This window comes from Podarcis filfolensis (assembly GCF_964270895.1).
Source record: "Podarcis filfolensis genome assembly, chromosome: 9".
NCBI lineage: Eukaryota > Metazoa > Chordata > Lepidosauria > Squamata > Lacertidae > Podarcis > Podarcis filfolensis.
In genome coordinates, this window is record NC_139610.1 from 34,426,945 (window position 1) to 34,448,949 (window position 22,005).

Here is a 22,005-nt window from a genome sequence, read left to right on the forward strand (position 1 = left end):
CCCTTTTAACGCTTCAGACCTTGCCAAAATTTTGCAAAACACTTTACTCATAATATATTTAGGTGGCGTTTTGCAAATGCAGGGTTCTTTCAAATAAACACACACACACCAGCCACAACCACATAGGGAAAGTAGATTTTAGATCCACTAATGAAGTGACCAGATTCATTACTTCAATTTGGGAGGATCGTAGCTACTGCCCACTGCTTTTTAGTACCCCCAATGTAGGATGATGGCTAAGCCCCATTAAGTTTATATTTGAAAGCTCAGCCTTCCATGATTCCAACATTTTAGGACAGAGGAGTTCTGAGTGTTTGGCAGTCAAAAAGAGCAGTGCCAGAACTGTGATCAAGATACGGAAATCATTTTGGTGCGAATCCAGCTTTCAAACCATGACAAGGATGCAATAAAGTATTGACTTCTCCTCTGTATTGTCTCTCATTCCTTCATAATTTGATCGTACCATCACATCTGAAGACTGATAGCTCTGCCAGGCGTTTTGATACTGGTGCCATTGCCAGCTGGAAAGGCCACTGAAGCCTGTTTGAAATTAACCGACCCAAATCCTGTTTTTCCTGGATGATTATATGAAAGGCATTGTACTTTTTATTACGTATTAACTAGAAAGCATGTTATCCCTGGCAGCATTTTGAAAGGTGGGGAAAAAACAACAGAAAAAGTTAGAGCTCTTCAAAAGAATAATATGTAGTGATTTCACATCAATACTGGACGCCCTCGCTCTCAATGAGAGAAAAAAAACTATTTGTTGGACCCCAAAGTGCTCTTCCACATGTAAAAGGTGTTTTTCACTCATGTAATGTCTCTTAAATTGCTTCTTCACACATTACTCTGAACACAGAGTGTCTTTGCACATGTGAAGGTGTTTGAAAGAGTTTACACTAGGCAGAGGGCCTTCTCAGTAGTGGCACCCTCCCTGTAGAACGCCCTCCTATTAGATATCAAGGAGATAAAGAACTGTGCAACTTTTAGAAGGCATCTGAAGGCAGCGGTGTATTGGGAAGTTTTTAAAGTTTGACATTTTACTATGTTTTTATGTGTAAGCTGTAAGCTGCCCAGAGTGGCTGGGCGGGGTATAAATATTATTATTATTATTATTATTATTATTATTATTATTATTATTATTACAGTTGTTAATTTGTATAGCTCATCTACTGTGTTGTACATTCTTTGAATGTAGGATTGAGTGAATATGTTGGAGTCAATTTTGCCTTCTCACAGTTTCTCATTTTTCCAATCTGAGGTTCTCCACATTAATTTGCAATCCATTTTTTAAAGCTTTGTTCATCAGCATTTTAGTGCAAATCTCCTTACACATTCTCGTATGGAATTTATCCTGATATATACATTTTTGAAAAGCATTTCCCCATAATACAATGGGGGTTTGTGTGTTATTTTCACTAATATATGAATCTACAGCCACACTGTATGATTTTTTTTGGTAAATAATACTTGGCTGGAGAAGTGCATTGCAAACTTCAGAGCAGCACAACTTTTTGCATCTTTCAGTTTGTGTGTTGTTTTGTAAAATGCAAATTAGTAAGTTCACCTTTAAATGTGAATTGAATTTCTCCCCTAACCCAGTTGAATGTAATGTGTGAACATGCCTAAGAATTGGAAGCTGGATCAGATGTCGGATCCATTTCATTGAGCATCCTATTAGTCTCAGTGGCGAACCAGATACCCATTAGCAAAGCATCATTTATCTGTGCCAGGTAAAAATTGTAACACAGGTCCCTTTCCATACCCCTTATAGGCCCTGTCTGTTATGAAAAATTTGAAGATTCATGCTGTCGTTTAGCTTCTTTGGTTCCCATTGTTTAAAGTCTTTATATTTTGGCTCCCTGATTTGTGTACATATATCCTGACATGGCTCTTTATACAGTCATACCTCGGGTTACGAATGCTACGGGTTGCACGTTTTCAGGTTGCAGACTGCGCCGAACCCGGAAGTACTGGAACAGGTCACTTCTGGGTTTCGGCGCTTGCGCATGCGCAGAAACACAAAATGACATAATGTGCATGCGCAGAAGCACCGAATCGCATCATGCGTGTGTGCAGATGCAGCGCTTCAGGCTGCTTCAGGCTGTCTCCTGCACGGATCACGTTCGCAACCCGAGGAATGACTGTATAGTAATTATACAAGTCACGAATGCTTTTCAGTGCTTTCCCTGGGATCTAGTGTGAGTCTTTTATCCACTCTTAGACCATGACTGATGTTTGTAGGGGTCTCTTCAGCTAAAGAGAGGCGTATAAATACTTTAAACTAATGTTGGCCTCTTCTGCTTATGCTAAGAAAATACCACCAGTAGAAATATGGGACTTACATTTCTCAAGCGAGTAGGTCATAGGTGGTGGTGCAATTCTGTCTGTTAAACCACAAGTCGGACATCAGGGGTGTGGCCTTTCCGATGTTTTTGAACTGCAATTTCCATCATCTCTGACCATTGGCTGATGGCTGGGCCTGATGGAAGTCAAAGAACATCCAGAAAGCCACTTAGTTTCCTCATGCTTAGTCTGGAGGTCCCTATACAATCGTGCGCTCTCTTCCTTTCTCTCTCTCCCCCTCCCCGCTCTCTTTGTGAGGCCTGTACTGTAGAAAAGGACCAAGGTTGAGCATGCTACAGAGAATATTGCTTGTTCTATTACCTCTTCCGATTGGCTCAGCAAGCCTTACAAGAACTGGACACCCTATACAGGGTGAAAAGTCTGTATGGATATCTTCAAGCAAGCAGCTGATTCCTAGCATAGTGTATTTTCAACTGCTAAGATACAAAAAGATGGAATGAATGGTTGTTTTTGCTGAGCACCCACTATATCTATCATTCCATCTTTCACAGAGCATATATTATTGCTGTTGACACACGGCCACCTTTCAATTCATTCCAAAAGAAGCATTCTCAAATGGACGTTGACTGATTAAACAAGAAGTGCATTGCACAATATGGTAATTTGCAAAAAGCATTTTCCCTCCCTCCCCGCCCACCTGCCGTGTGTCAGGTGTCATTCACCAGCCCTGCACATGCTTTTCTGACACATTCTTGTTGGAGTCAGCACTGTGCTTTTGAGACTTTGGCCTGAATAGCTGGATGACCGGCTGAAGCTGCTCACCAGCTCCGATCACATGTTATCAGTGAAACTTTTTCTGCTGCGTTTGTTTCCTTTCATTGTGTCCTCAGGCTGACCATTTCCTGCCAATGTCCTTTAAGCAATGAACATACAGTGAAGATCAGGGTCAGTCCTCTCGCTGCTTAATCTTCACTCATGGATTGCAAAGATAATGGTTTTAGTAATAATAATAATAATAATAATAATAATAATAATAATAATAATAATAGGAAAAATAAGAATGACAACTTTCTCTTTCTGTGTGCTGCTTTCTAAAATGACTGGAAGAACTTCTATTAAGAACAACTGCTGAAATACTTTTTAACAATATCTGTCTTGGTTTTAATGTGCAGAATAGAATATGCAGAATAAGACCGCCTAGTATAGTGCACTGATATGGAAGCCAAGTACATTCAAATGTTGTCTAATATCTGAAGGCATGCCAACAGAATTTAATTTTTAATTTAAATAAATCTCTTTTGAAAGCCTTGCCGAACTGTGTATGGAGCATTCCAATCTAGTGTTCTCCACACACTATGTCACATTCCCCCTGTATCATCACCATCATCAAAATATCTAGTTTATATAGCCTCACAGAAATCATTTATTAAATCAAAATAGGTCTCTGTCAAAGTGAATATTTTATTGATTGAACTAAAAAGTCATAATTTCTAGTCTTACTGTCTCATGATCATCTGTTCACCACTTAGCTGGCCAGATAAGACATGTAGAATGACTGTAGCCATTTATTACTTGAAGTTACTGGAATTTGGGCCTGCTTTATTTAACAGAAAGATGGATAATGGTCCTACTACAACCATATGCCTGAGCAGCAGTGATGTCTAGCAGTGCAAGGTAGGTTATTGGAAACATAAATCCATTGTTTGGGTGGAGGAAAATAACTTTAATCCAATCTTCTCTCCCCACATTCTACCCTCCTACCTCTGAATATATGGTTTGTGTTATTGCCAGTAATCTGCCTGTTGTGCACACCCAGGCTGTGGTTGCTGGACAAGCCTTTCTGGAATCAGGAATTCTGCACACAGTGAATCCTTATAGCTATCCATATGGCCTCAGTTGGATCACAGTGAATATGCGCATTTGAGTACATAGCTGCCCAATACTGTAGCTTTCCTACTGATGATTCAAGTATCTTAATTTGCTAGCTATCAACTCTGCTTATAAACAGGGTAATAGCATCATAATCTTGTTCAAGAGAGAATGTGCTACACAAATTCTTCCTGAGCAAGAAGTACTTGTTCTGTACTGTGCCAGGAAAGAGCAGGGTGAACAATGATGCACATCGGCGCATGCAGTTTCCATAGATAGATCCCCAGGCTTCATATGGCATTTGATGTCAATTGCTGAGGTTGCACAGGACATTTGGCATCTAATGAAATCCTACAAAAGAAATGGGGGAAGTGATCAGCTACCCATTTGCAAAAGAGCAATAAATCTTCTCCATGCATTTTCATTTTCGTTTTGTGCAACATTTTCTAGGCTGATTTTCTTATCAGAGTTTGTACATCATGGATATCTCTGTAATGTTTTTGTACATAATCTGTATAGGCAATATATGTTTTACTATTTAGGCTTTAGTTCTCTGAGCTGCCTGCCTGACTTCCTGAATCTGAGGCAGCGCTCTCTCCTTTTTAAAAGTTGTGTGTTGCAGCTGTGCCTTGCAATTGTTTAATTGCCCATAGCTTCTTTTTATGAAGGTGCTAACCAGCCCGAACCACCATAACCTAATAATTGCAATTCAACAACACTCTTTCCTTGTAGTTCTGTTCATTTTTATTTTTTTTAACTTGGCAGGCAAGGCTCTGGAAACGAATCAGTACACAATGGCTTCGAAATCCCTAAAGTTTATTCACCCAAGAGTAAAAGCCATTTCAGTATCCAGCACAATCTAAATTGTATAGAGATCTAAGGAGGTGAAAGGTGGGACCAGGTGGATCCAACAGAAAGGGAGGGGCCAGAGAATGCACTCTCAGTCTCTCCTGCACACAATTGAAACTGCAAGGGGGTTTCATGCTTGAACAGGGCTATAAAACAAGAGTGGCGGAAAGTGGCCATTCCCAGGTAAAATCTCTCTTGAAAAAGATTCAAAAAGGTGCCTACAGGAGGCTCCGTGCTTCACATAAAGGGTGTTCACATGTTACATTTCATGAGAGTACAATCAAGGCGTCTGTGTAAACAAGTTGTAGATCTGTACACTCATACAGTTACTCACATGTAGCATTCAGTCAGGGTACAGTCTCTGTAGGTAGTAGCTGAGCTGTACAAATCAACAAGTGTACACTTTTCCACACAAACACTTCTACCTGTGAAGAGACAGCTTGTGCTTGTGTTCAGAGTAATGTGTGAACACACCTTCAATCACCCTCCAATCTATGGAGGTTGAAGAGAAAAACAAGTGGTGCTGTCTGAATTAGGGTTGTTCTCATTGCCCCCTCACACGTTTGCTATGTACAGTGTGACTGTGTGTGTGGTGTGCAGTCACCTGAGCTCCAAGCATGCCGCCTGACCTTACCAGAGAACTAGGCCAATGTGAATGCTAGAAAATCTTACACATAATTCCAATCTCAGGTGCCCTGCCAAATATTTTTCCATAACGGTTGGCAAGTATACAGAAGCAATCAGCATATCATTTAACATAAAGCAGAGGGAGACTTGCAGAGATGTTTATTCAGAGGTGCTTTTAGGGAGATACACTCCTTAAGTATGCTCCTACTGGGCTCACAGTCTCCTTATCTCTCATCTTGTCAATTGCACTGACAAGTGAGGATCCAGGGGAGCTCCCATAAGCTCCTTTGTACCTTTCGCAGCTCTTCCCCAAGCTGAATGCTCTGCTCAGGCGGACCACCCACAGACACAGATATCACTTCCCACTGGCAACTTGCCAGGCAGCAAACAATCAGCCAACACCACCATATTAGCCTCTGTACACACACACACACACACCACCCTCACATAACTCCAAACCAAAGGAGGCGAGAGCCTGCCCAGCCTTCCAGGTGATAGGTGCCACAGGTTTCTAGCAGCCTAAATGTCTACACTGGGAAGCTCCTCCTTCTTGCTTGCACTAGGCCCCACAGAAGTCTCAGATTTGCCCTTTGTGTGCCGTATGTGTGGCTTATGTATCTTAGATCAATTGAAGTGTCCGGAGTACTGGAATTTTTAGGAATGGGTGTGCTGTGGTGGAGGGCAGGCGGGCGACACTCTTCCTTGGAAGCGGCATCATTAGCATCTTGAATGGAACAAGTCATTTGACGCTAAGCCAAAAGGAAACTGCTTCCTCTCATAAAATTATAGTTTCCTGGTAGACAGAGTGTTACCCACAAGACTGCTTGCTTGCAGTCCTCCTGTTTGGAGTTCATCTGAAGCCAATTGTGCAGAGAATTCTTTCCAGCTGTGTTTGGCGTTATCTCTAAACCGATCGGTGAATTTGGTCCTGCAATGATCATTAGAAATCTAAGAAAATGTAAAGCAGTTTTTGGGGACCGCCACTCATGTTACAGAAACTTTGGCCTGGCTTATACATCACACTAAGACAAACCATGGCTTGGTACAAATGTGTGATTGTGGACTGTTTCCCCATTCACGTAGTCAGGTCCACATGAGGCCCCTTCCCATCTGAGCATTACCCTGGACTTACTCCCATTTAAATGTGCCCCCCCCATGGTTGGAAATTTCAAATTTGGAAAACCACATATATAAACTGGGAAAGGTCCTAGACATCATTGGACTGGGGAGGGGGGTCCACATTTTGTTCTGGTGCGGACAAGCCCTAAGAGTCAACTACCTGTTGAACTGACTTCTGTACATGGGAGGGGAGGGGACACCATCTTGTCCTTTGCCTCAGAAAATGTCAACAGCTAACCCTGCACACTTCCTGGGCCAAGGAATTTGCTTGCTTGCTTGCTTGTTTTTTAAAAATGTGTCTATACCACTAATTCATATAAAACAGTAAGGCAGTACACAGCAAGATATAATGTAAGACATGCAACATTGTAAGAACAATACATAATAATCACTAAAATGATTGGCTAAGCATTAACTTAAAGCAGCTGCATAGGCCTAGGGGCATAAAAGTCTTTAAGAGATGCCCCAAAGTCAATAGGGAAGATGCCATTATATACCTTTCAAGGTGTGTTATAACTGGCTGCAGAGCTGGTCAGGATGTGATTATTTATTTCGCCAGTGGGAATAGAGAGTAAGGAGCACAGGTACAATATTGAATAAAATATTTCAGGGGGGTCCAGGTAAGACCAGCCCTGCATAATCGATCACATGACACAATGCACACACACACCATTTGAATGGGAATGCCCATCAACTTTGTATGGGCCTGACCCCCTCAAATATTTTATTATGGGGGCCGAAGCCTCCACGGCCCCTAGGGACTGTGTCTCCTATGGGAAGGGCACAGCAGTTGTCTGGGACTTCCTTTGAACCCAGTTTTTACTAATACCACTTATTTTAGTAGCAAAATGTTCCACCACTATCAGGTGTCGGGCTGAACCCTGAGAGAGCCCAGAATTCTGGCTTAACCTTCCCCCCAGGCCCTCCAGTACCATTTCATGTTCCTCCTTAGGCAAGCAGAGTCCAGACCTCCCATGGGCGCATGGTTATTACCTCACTGGCAGCATGGTGCCCCAACAGGACAAGAGGCTTTAAAAGCAATCCTACCCTGCCCAGGGAGTTTACCTCAAGGTTAGGATCACTTCCGTCTGCTTTCCACAGGCAACTGTCAAAAAGAAAAAAAAGGGGGGGGAGCTGTCACAAAAAACTTTTTTAAAAAAAATATAAAGAAGTTTTTACCTTCCTGGCTTTTTCTTATTGCTGAGAGTTAGATTTTAGTTTTATCTTTGTGGAACATAAACAAAGATTCGGTATCTCATCTGGATAAGTTTCACAGCTTTTCTTTTAATCAAAAAACTTGGTGACCTGCTTAAAATACAATCTCTGCAGAGTTTTCTTTGGCCTGTCTGCCTCTCTCTTGACTTGACACCAGCAAGATCAAGCCATGGAAGACTGTCAGCACAAGGGATATCCTTTCAAAAACAGGACACAGTTTTCTACTTTTTATTGTTAAGCATTTTTAAAAAACAAAACGTTCCTTTTCTCCCTCTGCCTTCAATATTCTGGATTTTTTTCATTTATACCAAGAGATGACAAGCTGGTATTGTTGGTTATTGCGAGGGAGCGGTGATTTATTCATAATTTATTGGGCTGATAAATTCATTTTAATCTGTACAAACTGTCTGTTTGAAAATAGCCCAGAGCTTTTGAAAAGCACAAAGCACTCCAAGTTCAAAACTTGCCATAGACTTGTGTAAATAAAATGTACCCAGATAATTTTAGAGCAGAAACAAATCCTGACTTCAGAAATGAGCGCAGATGTTCCTTTTTGACGTATACAAATCTGCAGCTTGATCATTTCTTTACATTAGGCATGGGGAACTTCTGGTTCTCCAGACGTAGTTGGACTCCACCTCCCATCAGCACCAACCACTGGCTATGCTGACTGGGCCTTATGGGAGTTCATGTTCACATCTGAAGGGCCACAGATACCTCTCAACCTGGATTTACATACATGTATGCTAGTGGGCAGTCTTAATTTTCCTTGTTGTTTGTGACACTCAATGAATGTCACTTGGTTTCCTTACCTAATCTGATCCTTTTAGCATCACTTTTTAATTAGAATGCCCAGTTAGTCATTTGCACATTTAGTCTACTATTGTCCATGTTGATGTAACCAAGTCCATAGACTGTATGTATCTCAATAGTCTCTAGACTGTATATATCTCAATAGAGTTCTTTTTCTCCTCTGTTGGATACATGAAAGCTTTCCTCCGTTGTTTCTGGAGTCTGGACTCCATCAGCATTTTAGTGTGAGCTGCTCCTAATATATACATTTTTGTATACAGTTTCCCCTAATATAATGTATTTTTGCACGTAATTTTCACCAATCCATTTTTATGCTCACTTTACTCCATCAAATGTTTATCTGTATGCATCGTTTGAGAAGTGCATTGATAAAATCAGAGGAGTGCCATTTTGGAAGGATGGCTGTGTTTCTGTTCTCAGATTGTTCAAGAAACTGTGATTTGGGTAAATTCACCTTTACATGTGATACAAATCAAATTTCTCCTCCAACCCTAATTGTAACCACTAATAATCGATGATGGAGCTGGTGGACTGGTGGTGACTGGAGCTTCTGGTTCCTCCAGACTTGTACACCACCTACCAGCCACTACTGAAGCCCAGGCCATCTGCACTTCATTTCAGTAATTAAAATGGTGTCACAGAATATAACTTGCTTTGTTAACAGTTGGAGAAGACAGTTGCAAAAGTTTTAAAGTATGTAACCAAATTAGTGCCTGTAATTTAATTCAGATGGCCTGAACTGACACTGTACTACAAATTTATAGAAGGAATAAAAGTACTCACGCACAATTAAAGTGAGAGTTACTATGTTGATTATTTTCAACTGAATCAAGGCAGAAGTATCTGAAGAACAAGAGTCTTTGGTTAAGATCTTGCTGATCGCAGCCAGAGTAGTTTGAGCTCAAGAAGTGGAAAGAGTCTCTGGTTCCAGCTGGATGAGAAAGGCTATGGAAATGTCTTCAATTAACAGAAATGGACCAATTGGCTGGTTTGATTTACAAGAGGAATGGTATGTTTTATAATTTGTTGGGAGGTGGGCATTTGCGAATTATTGTAATGCAAATTTTTGAAAGGTAAGACCCGAAAGACATTTATTTGTGCAAAGTATTATTTGTGCATATTTTGATGTGTGTGTGTATATATATATATATATATATATATATATATATGGGTGGAGAGAGTTACTCCATGCATGAAGAGCTGCACAGAATAAGGCAGGAAGGCAGGAATATTAGTCAGAAACAAATGGGCAGGAAAGAGATGAACTTGAGAAGAAAATAAAGAGGCTAATATGAGGAAATCCCCCGTGTAAGAAAATACGCGTGTGCTGATTTCAAATTGGCTCCAAAAGAAAATACTGGAGAACAGGAGGGTAGATAGAAAATACCTTCAAAAGAATATCTGGGGGCTCAAAGTGGCTGTGGAGGCAGAGGCCTACACCTGTCCCGCCCACATTGTCCCCAAGTCCCTCCTCTCCCAACAAACAAGATCTGGCCGACTGCTATAAGAACATAAGGCAGAACTTCTGACCTGATTCAGCCGATTCTTATGTTGTTATGACACAGCCGTGTGGCCACCTAGCCACATAACCCACCAAGATAGTCTGCTGTCTTCGGGAGCCATGGAGAATGCTGACTTGCCCCCCAGGGTCAAAGTACAATTCGAATGTGGTTGGATTTTGTACATGGAACAGGGCGAGGCACCAACTTGACCTTTGCTTCAAGTAGCAAAATATCGGGTCAGCTCTAAGTGACTGTACCCTTGCTTGCAGTTGTCTGGATGAAGCTGCTGATTCACAACTACTGCAAAATCCGAGAACAAAACTCATTTTGCTGATTTGTCAGTGGCTGCCTCCCATTATGGCTTTTTAGTTGCATAAAAAGCAATGGAACCATCATATATATATATATATATATATATATATATATATATATATATATAATATTTGAAGGATCAGAAATGTGGCTTTGAGATGGGAATTGCAGTGTAAGGTTTCTCTCTCCTTTTGTTGGGAAATAGCCAGTGGCAGTTGGTTATCCTAGTAACGTCTCAGTGTTCTGAGATTCACCCAAAAAGAATGTTCATATTCCTTAGAGACTGTTAGGGGAATCAAGCAATGGAGAAAAGGTGCTGTTTTATAGATAGTGAACAGTCAATACTGAAAAGGAAAGAAAGTTCATCCCAAAATCCTCTGATACTTGTCACATTCACTTATTTATTTATTGTCCAGATAGTCCCCAGATAAGTTGCAGTGTAAAATATATGGTGCATCATGGTCACTAATGCTTCAGTTGCAATATACTGTCATATGATAGATATATTTCTACATGAGCAGAACATACAAGAGAACATGAGCATTTTTATTGGGCGTGAAGTGATAACTGAATGTTGACCTATTAGTGTGAATGTCAAAAACCAACAGTTGTGTAAAGTTGTGTAAATATCTTTCCATCAAGCCATCACCCTCCTACAGTTGAATGAGACATGAAACAGGAATTAAATGCTAGCATTTATTGACAGGTGGCCTTGCTCAAATGTTTTTCTGTTCCTTGATTCCTGGGAAGACATCCTGGGTCTCTTGATGGAAAATTTGCTTCAATTTCATGTTTGGTGGAAGTTTTAGAAAGGTCAGCTTTTCAGATCAAGAACAGAGAAGACCATGAAGAGGGAATTTAGTCGTGTCTCCTCTTCCTCTGCCTCTTGAGACCATGGGACCTGTGACCTGGAAAAGAGACAGAAAACACCATCAATACTTAGTACGCTTAATAACCTGAATGCTCCTTCAGAAATAAATCACATTTTTATGAGTGGAGGCTGCCAACTGCCAGATGTGTTACAAAGCTGTAGCACCCCTCTAGTTTAAGTGATGCACAAATGTCTTCACCTCTCTTTGTTTTCCCAGGCTGTCTCCTTTTTCCTCCAGATCCACCTCCATGACGTCTCTTTTGTGGCTTTCTGCGGTGGCAACGGGTCATGCTCCTGATTGGTCTGAATTTTGCCATGTCTGTTACTGTGCTTCCCCTTTGAGCTCTTAGCAACTGGAGCACCACCCGCCTTGATGGGCCTTTCAGAGGTTGTGAACTGTAGTGGCACCACTTGGCTTTCCACGCCCCACCCCTGGAAACTAGTGACCAAGTCTAACAAAGGCTGATGATGTATCAGGTCAACTCAGTTGTGATGAAATACAATGGGTGAACCCTTATATGGAGATCTGTATTCTGCCCACATGATTGACCATATAAGGGAAATTACAGTAGCACTATCATTGACTTAAGAGTCATTAACTCAGTAGATTTCGCAAAAACCTCTAGGAAAAATCCTAAATGTTTTATTAAAACCCACAAAGGTTTGAAATCCTCATATTGCCCCTTCCATATGTTTTTGTCTACCACCAGGAAAATCATAGAAAGAACAAATAACTTATTTTAATAGCTGACATAAAATAGGGAAATTTCCACCTGTATTTTGGAGTTTTGAAAGGATATTAATACAAAAGGTAGTTGAGACTCTCAAGTATGGCATCCCTGAAACATTTATAGGTGGGAAAACCTATTTATAGGTGGTGAATTTATGTGAATTGTACACTAAGGTGGTGATGTAAAAATAATGTTGAGATTTTGTTTAAAATGCCATCCCATGGGTGACAGAATACAGTACGAATTTTATATAAAAACTATGTGCAAAGCCATGGAGTAAAATTTATCTGTCTTTTATGTGCCAGTATTAGAAAAAGGGGGATCCATTGATTGCCAGATTCCACCTGAAGAGAGAGTCTGCCCATGCGGGCATATGTGCCTGAAGATTTACCCAACTATTTACTTGTTTGCCCAATTTATGAGGACTTATGAACAGCCTTGTCCAAATATTTAAATCTCTCAGGTGACAGATCAATGGGGTACCTGAATAATTTTTTATTATGGGACAGGTTACCTTAACATTTCTGAAAAGGTAGCTTGTTTTGCCCTTGTGTCATTTGTTATTAAATCTCCAAAAATATTCCAAAACATTTATCGCCCTTTACAATTTCTTTCCCAAAATTTCTTCTTGACTTCCAACCCCTCCTTTCCTGATGTTTTGCCTTTAGAGTTGCACCTAGAGAAAGGTTTGTGGGAATGACAAGTTAATTTCTTCAGAGGAGCAAATATTTATTTCACCCAATACCCAGTTTTAATTGTATTTTGTTTTATGTGTGTCTTGCTTTGTAATGGCTTTTGCTACACACAACAGCAGAAAAAGTCATATGTTAATACATTGTCCTGGTATTATCCCAATGCAGTGGGGGTTCAGCTAAAATATTATGCTTGGGGTATCTTGTATAGAAAGCAGGATAAAAATGTTTTAACATAGTAAGAAATTGGAGTTACAGTTTTATGAAAACAGTGTAGCCAGATACCAGATATATTTACCAATTTTAATTCCTATTGTACCAAAACTCCAGAAACCTCAGCAAAGTGAATTTCTTTAAGGGGGCTTACTTACTATGTGAATTGTCTCCCATATTTAAAAGCATTTACAAACCACATTTTTAAAAATAAAAAATAAAAATGTCTACAGCATTAAAACAATGTCATTAAAACAAAATTACAACACAAAAACCAGTAAAACAGTGGCCTAGAAGCATATAAAAGCAAGAATTTAGGGGAATTTGGAGAAATGAAGACTGTCTGATCTTATGGGTCAGGGAAAGCTTGGGTAAAAACATGTCTTTTCAAGATGTCTGAAGCGACTGATGGACAAGATGCATATTCTAAATGTCCTGGTCCCCCAAATAATATGTGCACATTTGTTCTAGTGCCACCCAGGTTTTGTGCTTATATTTCCCACCATCACCACCACCTTAAAATACACCAGTGACAAAATCCAAAGACAATGATGAAAATAAAACTGAACTTTCTTTTTCGGTGAGATTTCCATGTTCTGGCTGTTCATTAGCAATGTGTCCTTTCTCCAAGATTGTGATTTCATTTTTCTATCTTGCTGCCTCTTCCTTCAATAACTTGAAATCACTCCATTTCAGAATGCAGGATACAAATGGAACCTCTCTATGCCATAGCTCATCCCTACCAGTCAACAGTCCACAGACTCAGCTATACAGCTGCAAATGAAACGCTTTAAGTGTGTTGTAAAATACAATATACAAATGTGACACTAGATTGTGACAGTAAGCTATGGCAAATTCAATGTTATTTTTTAAAGCTTTTTTAAAAAGGCATTTTTACAGTGTTCTTTTGTGTGTAGATTCCACCCACATCAATCTCAACTGCTGTGGTGACCTCTCCTGTGCTCCATAGGATATTGGCAGTGCTAAAGTTTAAAAGTATTACCTGCATTCTATTACTGATAAAAAAAATGGGGGGGGGGGAGTGTAGCAAAGTTTTGACAGTTGTGAGTTTGCCCATACCTTGAGGTATTAAAGTATTAAAGAACCTGACCTTATCCTATGTGTGTCCAATCAGTAGTCACATTCCACAGTGTTCAATGGGAGCTTACTGCCAAGTAGGTGTAGAACTGTGGCCTTAGGATACAACCTTGTTTATTCAGTATTAGGGAGCATTGCAGACCTACTGCGCCACTGGACCTCTGTGCTGAAGATCACGTTTTAAAATAGAGCAACATCTCTCTTAAAATAGAGCAACATCTTATTTTTGTTACCTTCCCTATTCCTTCCCACAGTATGCCCTAATGAATGAAACAAAGAGGCAAATAAAATGTCCAATGTTTTATTGACAGGTGGTTTGTTCAAATTGTTTCAGCCTCCTTGATGGTGGGGAAGTCATCCTGGGTGTTTCTGAGAAGGTTTGTGTCTTTTTTGTTCTGTTTCGCAGGTGCTCCAGAGGCAAGCAGTGTGGGGAATCAGGGGATGCCAGAGACGATGAAGAGGGACTTTTATTTAGTCCTTCTTGTGTCGTCTCCTCCTCCTTCTGTGACCTCCCTTTTTACCTAGACAGAGACAGAAAATAAAAACACTGTCACTTCCTATGCCTCAGTTATGGTACAAAGCAGCCATTATCACACAGCCATTATTACATTTTTTTCCAAACGGGTACTTAACAGCTCCCTACCTTTCCCTTTCCTGCCACGTCGCCGTCCACGTTTCTTTCCACCTTTACCACCATGTCGCCGCCGACGGCGACGGCGACTGAGGCTTCTGCTCCGGCTGCGTCTGAATCTTGCCATTTCAGATGGTGTCTTTTGTCTTTCAAGCTCTTTGCAGCTGGAGCACCACCTGCTCTTGATGGGCCTTTGAGAGCTTAAGGCTTGAGCTGGCCATCGCTGGCTTTTTTATAGCCAGAAGACAATGGCCAATGACACGTTACCCAACTGTGATGTAATACAATGGGTGACCTTTGCATGCAGCCAGCCAGTAACCAGGTTTGTATATATGGCCAATTTATCCAGCAAGGCAGTTTCAGCATTCACTCACCTGTCCTTGATCCCATTCCTTGATCCCCAAAAGGATCTGCATGCCTTATTACATGCTACTTTCTAGGGATGATAGAGAAATTCAGTGCTGTTCTCATTTGAAAGTGGACTTATCAAACACACACTTCACAATGTGTGAACCAAAGCACAAGCATATTTTGAAATGATCACTTCTCCAAATTTTGCAGTGCAGTTCTTCAGCCAAAAAACTCCATACAGAAATCCATATACTAATTGAAAATAACATGTAAAACTGAATTATACTAAGGGACATTGCAAAAAAGTGTCCATTAAAGAAAAGTGCATATACATGTGTGTATATTAGGAGACATTTTCTCTAAAATGCTGGTGAATTTTTATGAGAGCAGTTTAAGAAAAAAATCACAAACTGATGCAGACATGTGGAGAATTGAACTTAGAACTGGAAAAATAAGAAATGGAGAGGAACCAACACTGACAGATTAATTCATCCTTATTTTCTACAGTTGCCCACTAAAACCTCTGCATACACCCAAATTATATTCACTGATTAGGGAACAAAATGTTTTAATTTAAAAGTATGAGATGTCTTGACCAATCATCAAAAAGCATGCAGTGATTGATGAATAGACGTTGCGAGCAGAAGACCTCTCTCTGATCTGACCATTTGTGTAGGAAGAAAACTTTGCCAAAGCCTTTCCTCCTCCCAGTAAGGGAAGGGGTTGTGATCGGGAGACGATTCCTGCATCATGCAGAGGGCGCTCCGCCCCCTGCTTCAACTCCAGGGCTGGCGTGCCACGCCCCTCCCCGGTTGGGCACCCAATAGGGAAGCTCGGCGGGGGCATGGCTTGCTGCTCAAACGCAGCCCCGCCAGCCATCCCCACCATTCCACACACATTTTCTCCGAGTCACCCACCCTCTACTCCCTTTAGATTAGCTGTTCCTGAGACTTTGCTATGGACCTCTGGTTGGTCGCCCTGTTTAACCAGGGAGCCTGGTAGGAGTTTTTTCCAATTGGCTAAATTGGCCCGGCCTCTTGGTTTTTTTCGCCTACCTCGTAGCAACCGTCACAACTTTTGTGGTATTTGGCGGTTAGGCATTGGAATGTGGTGTTGGTGTTTCGGGGGGCAAGGTGTGGCCATCGCCTTCCCCGGCAATTTTGGGTATTCCGCTAAAGGAATCCGGCGGTCGTGGATCCTGTCCGATGCCCGTGTGGCGGGGAGCCATGGCACGACCCTCGGTGACATCAGAAAGAGAGCCTATAGTTGGATTAGCATCAACAGGCTTCCCCTACTGGTGGTTAACCCCTCCTCAGACTCACCCCTCTACGAGTGGGTGGAGTCTAATGTTTCATGGTCCAATGCCTAAGCCAATACCTTCTCACATGCTGTAATCAATAAAGGTGTTGCCTTTACCTTACCCATTAACCTTACATTCTGTGTCCACGTGTCTTTATTCCCCAAGCGGGGATCGGGTTCTCGAATCACAACACAAAAAATAAATGTTCATAAACTTTACTTGTGGAACTCAGTTTAAACGTTACCATACCTGTTACATTTTGTAATCTTACAAATTCCATCTTTATTGCTCTAATATAATACAGTTTTACATGTGAGTACCTTAGGACTAACATGGAACAGACTTGTAGCTCAGAAATGTTTTTATTCATATATATTCTAGGGTGTCTTCTTATGGGTAGTTAAGGCAACCCTCCAATCCATGCTTTGGAGGATTAAAAAATGAGCCAAGGCAATCTCTTGGGGGAAGGACCTCAGCTCAATTGTAGATTATCTAATCCCTAGAATCTCAAGGTAGGACTGGGAACAACCCTGTCTTGAGCCTTGGAGAGGTGTTTATTTCATGTAGAGATGCTATTCGGCTCTAACTCCCAACTGCTCCAGCTAACATGACGAGTGGTCAGAGATGGGAGTTGTGGTCCAAAAATATAAGTATGGAGGTCCACATGTTCCTCATCCTTGCTTTAATGCTTTACGTGCTAAGATATCTGTATCATGCAGTCTGCTGTAGGATAGTGGCTAAGGGCATCAATTTTCACTTTTACTGAAATAGGTAATCTCAAACTCTATTCTTTCCTTTTCAGCAAACATAATAATCCATGGCATTGTAATACTGAAGCTTGAGATTTGAGTCCCAGAATATTCACAAGACTTATGTTCTAGCCTGGAGGTTCAAACATTTTTAAGCTTCACTTGAGGTACATTTTCCATCAGCAAAGGAAATCCTACTGGCACCATGAGTATGTATCGGAGATAACTTGAAATGTGTTATCAGTGAAGCTGCACTAATTAACACACCCTCTCCATTTTTAAGCCCATGGATTGGTTCTGAATGCTAGGTAATATTTGGTTAAGCTTAATAATGAAAAACCAGGAATGAGACTATGCCTCCATTTATCTAATATTTTAAAGGTAATAATCACAAGCTGTTGTGGTATTATCTTGGGTCAATTTGCCCCATCATACCACGCTAACCCATCCAAAACCTCAGCTTGTTCCATTTGTTCCCAGCGTCTTTTCGGTTAGGCACTACCAAGGATCCTTAGCTCATCTTTTGTAAAATTGGTTCTATTATGAGCCTTTGTCATCTGAGTAGCACATGTTCTCTAAATGAATAGAGCTAAGAACATTAATTCATACCACTAAAACTCATGCAAACTTTGAAAGGTTTGTAAGGGTCCTATCTATTAATAAATTTGAGAATTTATTGAAATCAAAATAAATGACTTCGCAACTCCCTTCTGTTGTGCAGAATCTGGCACCGATCACTTTGTTTGCCAAAATTATTCACAATGCCCATCATCTTTGGGCTTGGCTTGTTGTTGCTTCAGTTTTCGGTACACCTTATACCTTGAATGTGTGCCCTGAGGGGGTAAGTAACTGATGTTGATAATGCTTTCGAGTTATTTCCAAGTGCTTTTATATTTGTAAATAAGAAAACGACAAGATAAACCTCCCACCCTCTTTCTCATTTATACCACTGGAATTTGAAATGTGTACTGGGAGCCAAGCTGACAGCTTTCAGATCACCCAGGATGGAAAAACCTGAGTTGCCCACTGCTGTTTTCTAAGCACATCAACATCTATAGTTTTGCTTTGCTGCGTACAACTTTCCCCACAAAAAGCACGGACTCAAAAAAAATGAAATGTCAGCATTTATTGACAGGTGGCAAGTTTCAAATTGTTTCAGGCTCCCTGGTTCTTGGACATTCTTCCGTTTTTTTGGTTTTTGTTTCAAGGGGTGGTTTCGTTTGACTTTGTTTTTCACTGGAGGCTTTGCTGAGGTGAATGACCCGGAATCAAGGGCAGAGGACACAGCAAAGGGAGTCATTTAGTGTCTTCTTCCTCTCCCTCTTCTGCGACGACCTTTCCCCCTTCCTGGAAATAAACATAACAAGCACCAGTTTTTTAATGTAACCCATTAGACCTGTGGTATATAGTGATAATGTTAAATGTCCTAAATGGGTATGGTGTAGGGTTTTGGGATTTTTTCTTACCTCTCCTCCTCCCACGTCGCCTTCCCCGCCTCCTTCCAGATCCACTCGCTTGGCTGGCCTTTCGCCTCCTTCGGCGAGTTAGGCTCCGGCTCCGGCTGCGTCTGAATCTGGCCATTCTGATGGTGATCTTGTCCTTCCGAGCTCTTGGCAGCTGGAGCACCACCTGTCCTTGATGGGCCTTTCAGAGCTGGTGATTTGCTGGGGGCGTCTCTGTCCATTTATTAAACCAAGCGCAGCACCTCACAAAGGCTTGTGATGTCATGCCCTCCTTTGTGATGAAACGCAGTGTGTGACCCTTACTGCCGTGTAACAGTATGCTCATCTCAAGGCAGGGCAAAAGAAAGGGCAGGCAGGCAAGCAGGGTTGCACCTCAGACATTTACATACGCATGGGTTTCAAATATGTGCTCCAATTTAAAGCCATTTCCCCTAATAATGTAAGAAATGAAATAAAACCAGACAGAAATAATAATGGCACCGACAGTAAAAAAATAACTGAGGAACGGGGGGCGGGGGGGGGGGGAGTTGGCTAAAAACTTTAAATAGGCCCAGGCAAATCAAAAGGTCTTATAACTTGTTGCATAAAACGGAGTAACAGATGAACCTCAGGGCGGTTGGGGGTGGTGGTCACAACAGGAACACTACCACCATGCAAATATATAGTAAAAGGTTAATAAATGTGTCCCCAGATGCATGTTTGGGTGAAAGGTTTGAAAACAGAGAAATGAAAACAATCTTTAATGACAAATCTAAAATATTGTACCCTCACCCATTTTATTTTATTTTTTTAAAAAAACATGTTTATGGACACCAGTTTTAGGGGGTGATGTTTATTTCCCAGCCCTCAAATACTGTACTTTATTTGGTAATATGGATGGGAGAGAAAATTTAATGCAAGCCTCATTACTTTGCACTTCCCAAAATGATACATTAACCAAACAGCAGCTCTTCTTAAGCATTTGTGCTTCTCTAGATGCAATTTCTCAACCAAAAAATGTCTACCTAAATTTGCATGCAGGAGTAGTGTGTGCATTACAATTAGGGAAAGTAACATATAAAATGCATCGTATTAGGGTGAAACACTTGCAGAAATGTGCGCATCAATACATGTGTCCTCAAAGAAACCAATAAATAACTTGAATAAGTTAATAAATATCAGGACAAGGCATGGAAATAGGATCTGCAGGGTCCACATCACAACAGTCAGTATTCAAACTACACTTTTGGATTTTAGAGGCTTGTGTAGGGCAGGGTTGAGACAGGGGAGCAGCAGTGGCTCTGGGGAATAGATTTTGAGAGGCAACACATAGTTGGGGGGCACATTTGACTTGGACTGCAGGCAATATTTTAAAAAGATAAGCACTGATCCTAGTTCTGGTCACTTCTCCTCAAACTTGGTGATGTTTTGATAAAAAAAAAAAAATCTGGGCATCCAGATGGGTGAGCTGTTGGACCTCCAACTTTCTTTTGTTTGACATAGTTGTCCTACATGGAAGGGCTTCCATTCCACCCGCTTTCTGTCCATCACACCGGTGTTTATCCCTTGAATCACATCCAATGTGATTTATATGAGCATCAAGCAAAATGTGTGCAGGTCTTTAGACTGTACTCTTTCTTATGAGGTCAGGAAATAATTGCATGTGTTTCACCTCCCGTTTTGCCTCCAAAGTGATGCATATGGGGAATGTAAATTTGTGGTCGTCTAATCTTGCTTGCTTAGACGGCTTGCATAATTTGATTACTCTGCTTTTCCTTTTCAGCAAATCTCACCATCGTTTTTAATAGATCCATTAAAACAAAAACAAAAAAGTGGAATGAAACATCAGAGATCAAAGTGATGGAATATTTAGGATGACACCAAAGACAACGGTTTTTGTTAATGAGTTTACTGACAGGCCTAGCACTGCTCCTGTAATAGGAGCACTCCTGAATCCTGCGGTCGTTCCTTGGCTCATTGATGACTTATCTGATGGGTTTCCATGTTATGGGAGATGTCACTGTGATTCACCAATGCAGAAGATGGAATTTCTAAGCAATGGAAAGGGAATCACTGGAAATCATTTTCTTCCTTTCCAGTAATAGTATACTGCACAGACGCGGACATACCCTGCAACATAAAAACAAAATCCAATGATTAAACATTAAAGTATGGTTCTTTGAAATATACTGCACAACACTCAATCAAATTAAATTGGTGTTGGATACTATTCAAAAGATTGGCAAGTTTAAGATCCCCACCTAATGGATTGTAATTGCGTGTCAAAGTTGAAATTTACCTTTCCTTTTTTTAATTGGCATTTCTGCACCTGACTTGCATCTTCTGCTCCTCCCTCTGGTAGAACCTCTACGAGTGATCCTCCTGCTGGCATATGTACTACCTCTTCGGCTTGACATTGTCCTTGATGTTTCAAGGATCCAGGAACAGAGACATTATCCTTTGCTCCTCTGTGCCCCAACTGTCTACTCAGATGTTATGCGAGTTTCTGAAGCATTGTACCTGATCTGCCGCTTTTATAAAATCTGTAGCTATGACACACACGGTTGTTACAGCAGCCCTTTGTTCACTGAAATATGACATATATATGACCATATATAGTGACTGAAGGGTATTGGTAGAAAAAAATAGAAGTAGCAGGGCTTTTCTTCAGCTGGAATTCACCGGAACTCAGTTCTGGCACCTCTCAGGTGGGTGGCATTGCCATTGTAAGAACAAGGGAGGTGTTAATGGTGAGTTCTCGCACCTCTTTTCTGAGAAAAATAGCACTGAGAAGCAGTGGCCCTAACCTGTAGTATTTTCAAGAAAACAGTACTTTCCTAAACTTTGCTTAGAGTGTTCAAAGTGCACTGATTGTGAGATAAGACAAAGAGAATTTCAAAATGACATAAAGGATTGCTAATATTTTGCAACAGTCTCTCTCATTCATGACATTTTTTTCTACCTTACTTGATCTTCTTTCAACATGTACATATACTTGGATTTTCAACTGAAAATAACAGTCAAAGAAATGTGGATGTTTCAGTAGGGTTAGAAGTTGTCCTCTCGTCCTGGACATTCTGTCTGTTACTCATAATGGCATTATTTCAGCGGCTGAAAGCCTAAACCCATTATGCAATTATTCAATTGCTTTCAGATGGGGATTGAGAGGAGTGAACTGACTACAATGCAAGGGAGGCCTAGACCAAACTCTCCTACTTTTCAGTTTAACTCCTGTAAAAATCACAGTGGGATTTCTTATTTGTGGAAAGCAAAGTTTAAATTTCAAAAGGGGGAAGGGAGAAGATATAAAATCA

General features: G+C 40.9%; 1 protein-coding gene and 1 long non-coding RNA gene across 35 annotated transcripts in view; both read right to left on the reverse strand.

The window, feature by feature from the left end:
• LOC310770506 (uncharacterized protein) overlaps nucleotides 1–22,005 on the reverse strand; it is a 108,221-nt gene that overhangs the window by 26,142 nt on the left and 60,074 nt on the right. For 8 of the 34 annotated variants that reach the window (XR_014552188.1, XR_014552189.1, XR_014552190.1 and 5 more), the window contains 2 exons: nucleotides 18,716–20,821; nucleotides 18,361–18,596 (listed from right to left, as the gene is read on the reverse strand). Coding sequence is in view for 8 of the 34 variants with exons in the window: in XM_083631414.1 (XP_083487540.1) it covers nucleotides 4,306–4,527; nucleotides 7,837–7,876 (262 nt within the window). In the remaining 26 variants the exon portion in view is untranslated. Of the gene's footprint in view, nucleotides 1–381; nucleotides 639–2,345; nucleotides 2,483–3,004; nucleotides 3,023–3,129; nucleotides 3,148–3,415; nucleotides 4,528–6,464; nucleotides 6,581–7,818; nucleotides 7,877–9,582; nucleotides 9,643–10,329; nucleotides 10,719–18,360; nucleotides 18,597–18,715; nucleotides 20,822–20,990; nucleotides 21,241–22,005 lie in introns of those variants that run through there. The other 26 variants (XM_083631420.1, XM_083631415.1, XM_083631421.1 and 23 more) reach the window with 19 other exon arrangements.
• Nucleotides 11,296–16,708, reverse strand: LOC310770516. Its single transcript, XR_014552205.1, has 4 exons — nucleotides 16,694–16,708; nucleotides 14,862–15,896; nucleotides 11,684–14,739; nucleotides 11,296–11,521 (listed from the first exon to the last, which is right to left on the reverse strand). It is a non-coding gene; the product is annotated as an uncharacterized lncRNA (long non-coding RNA).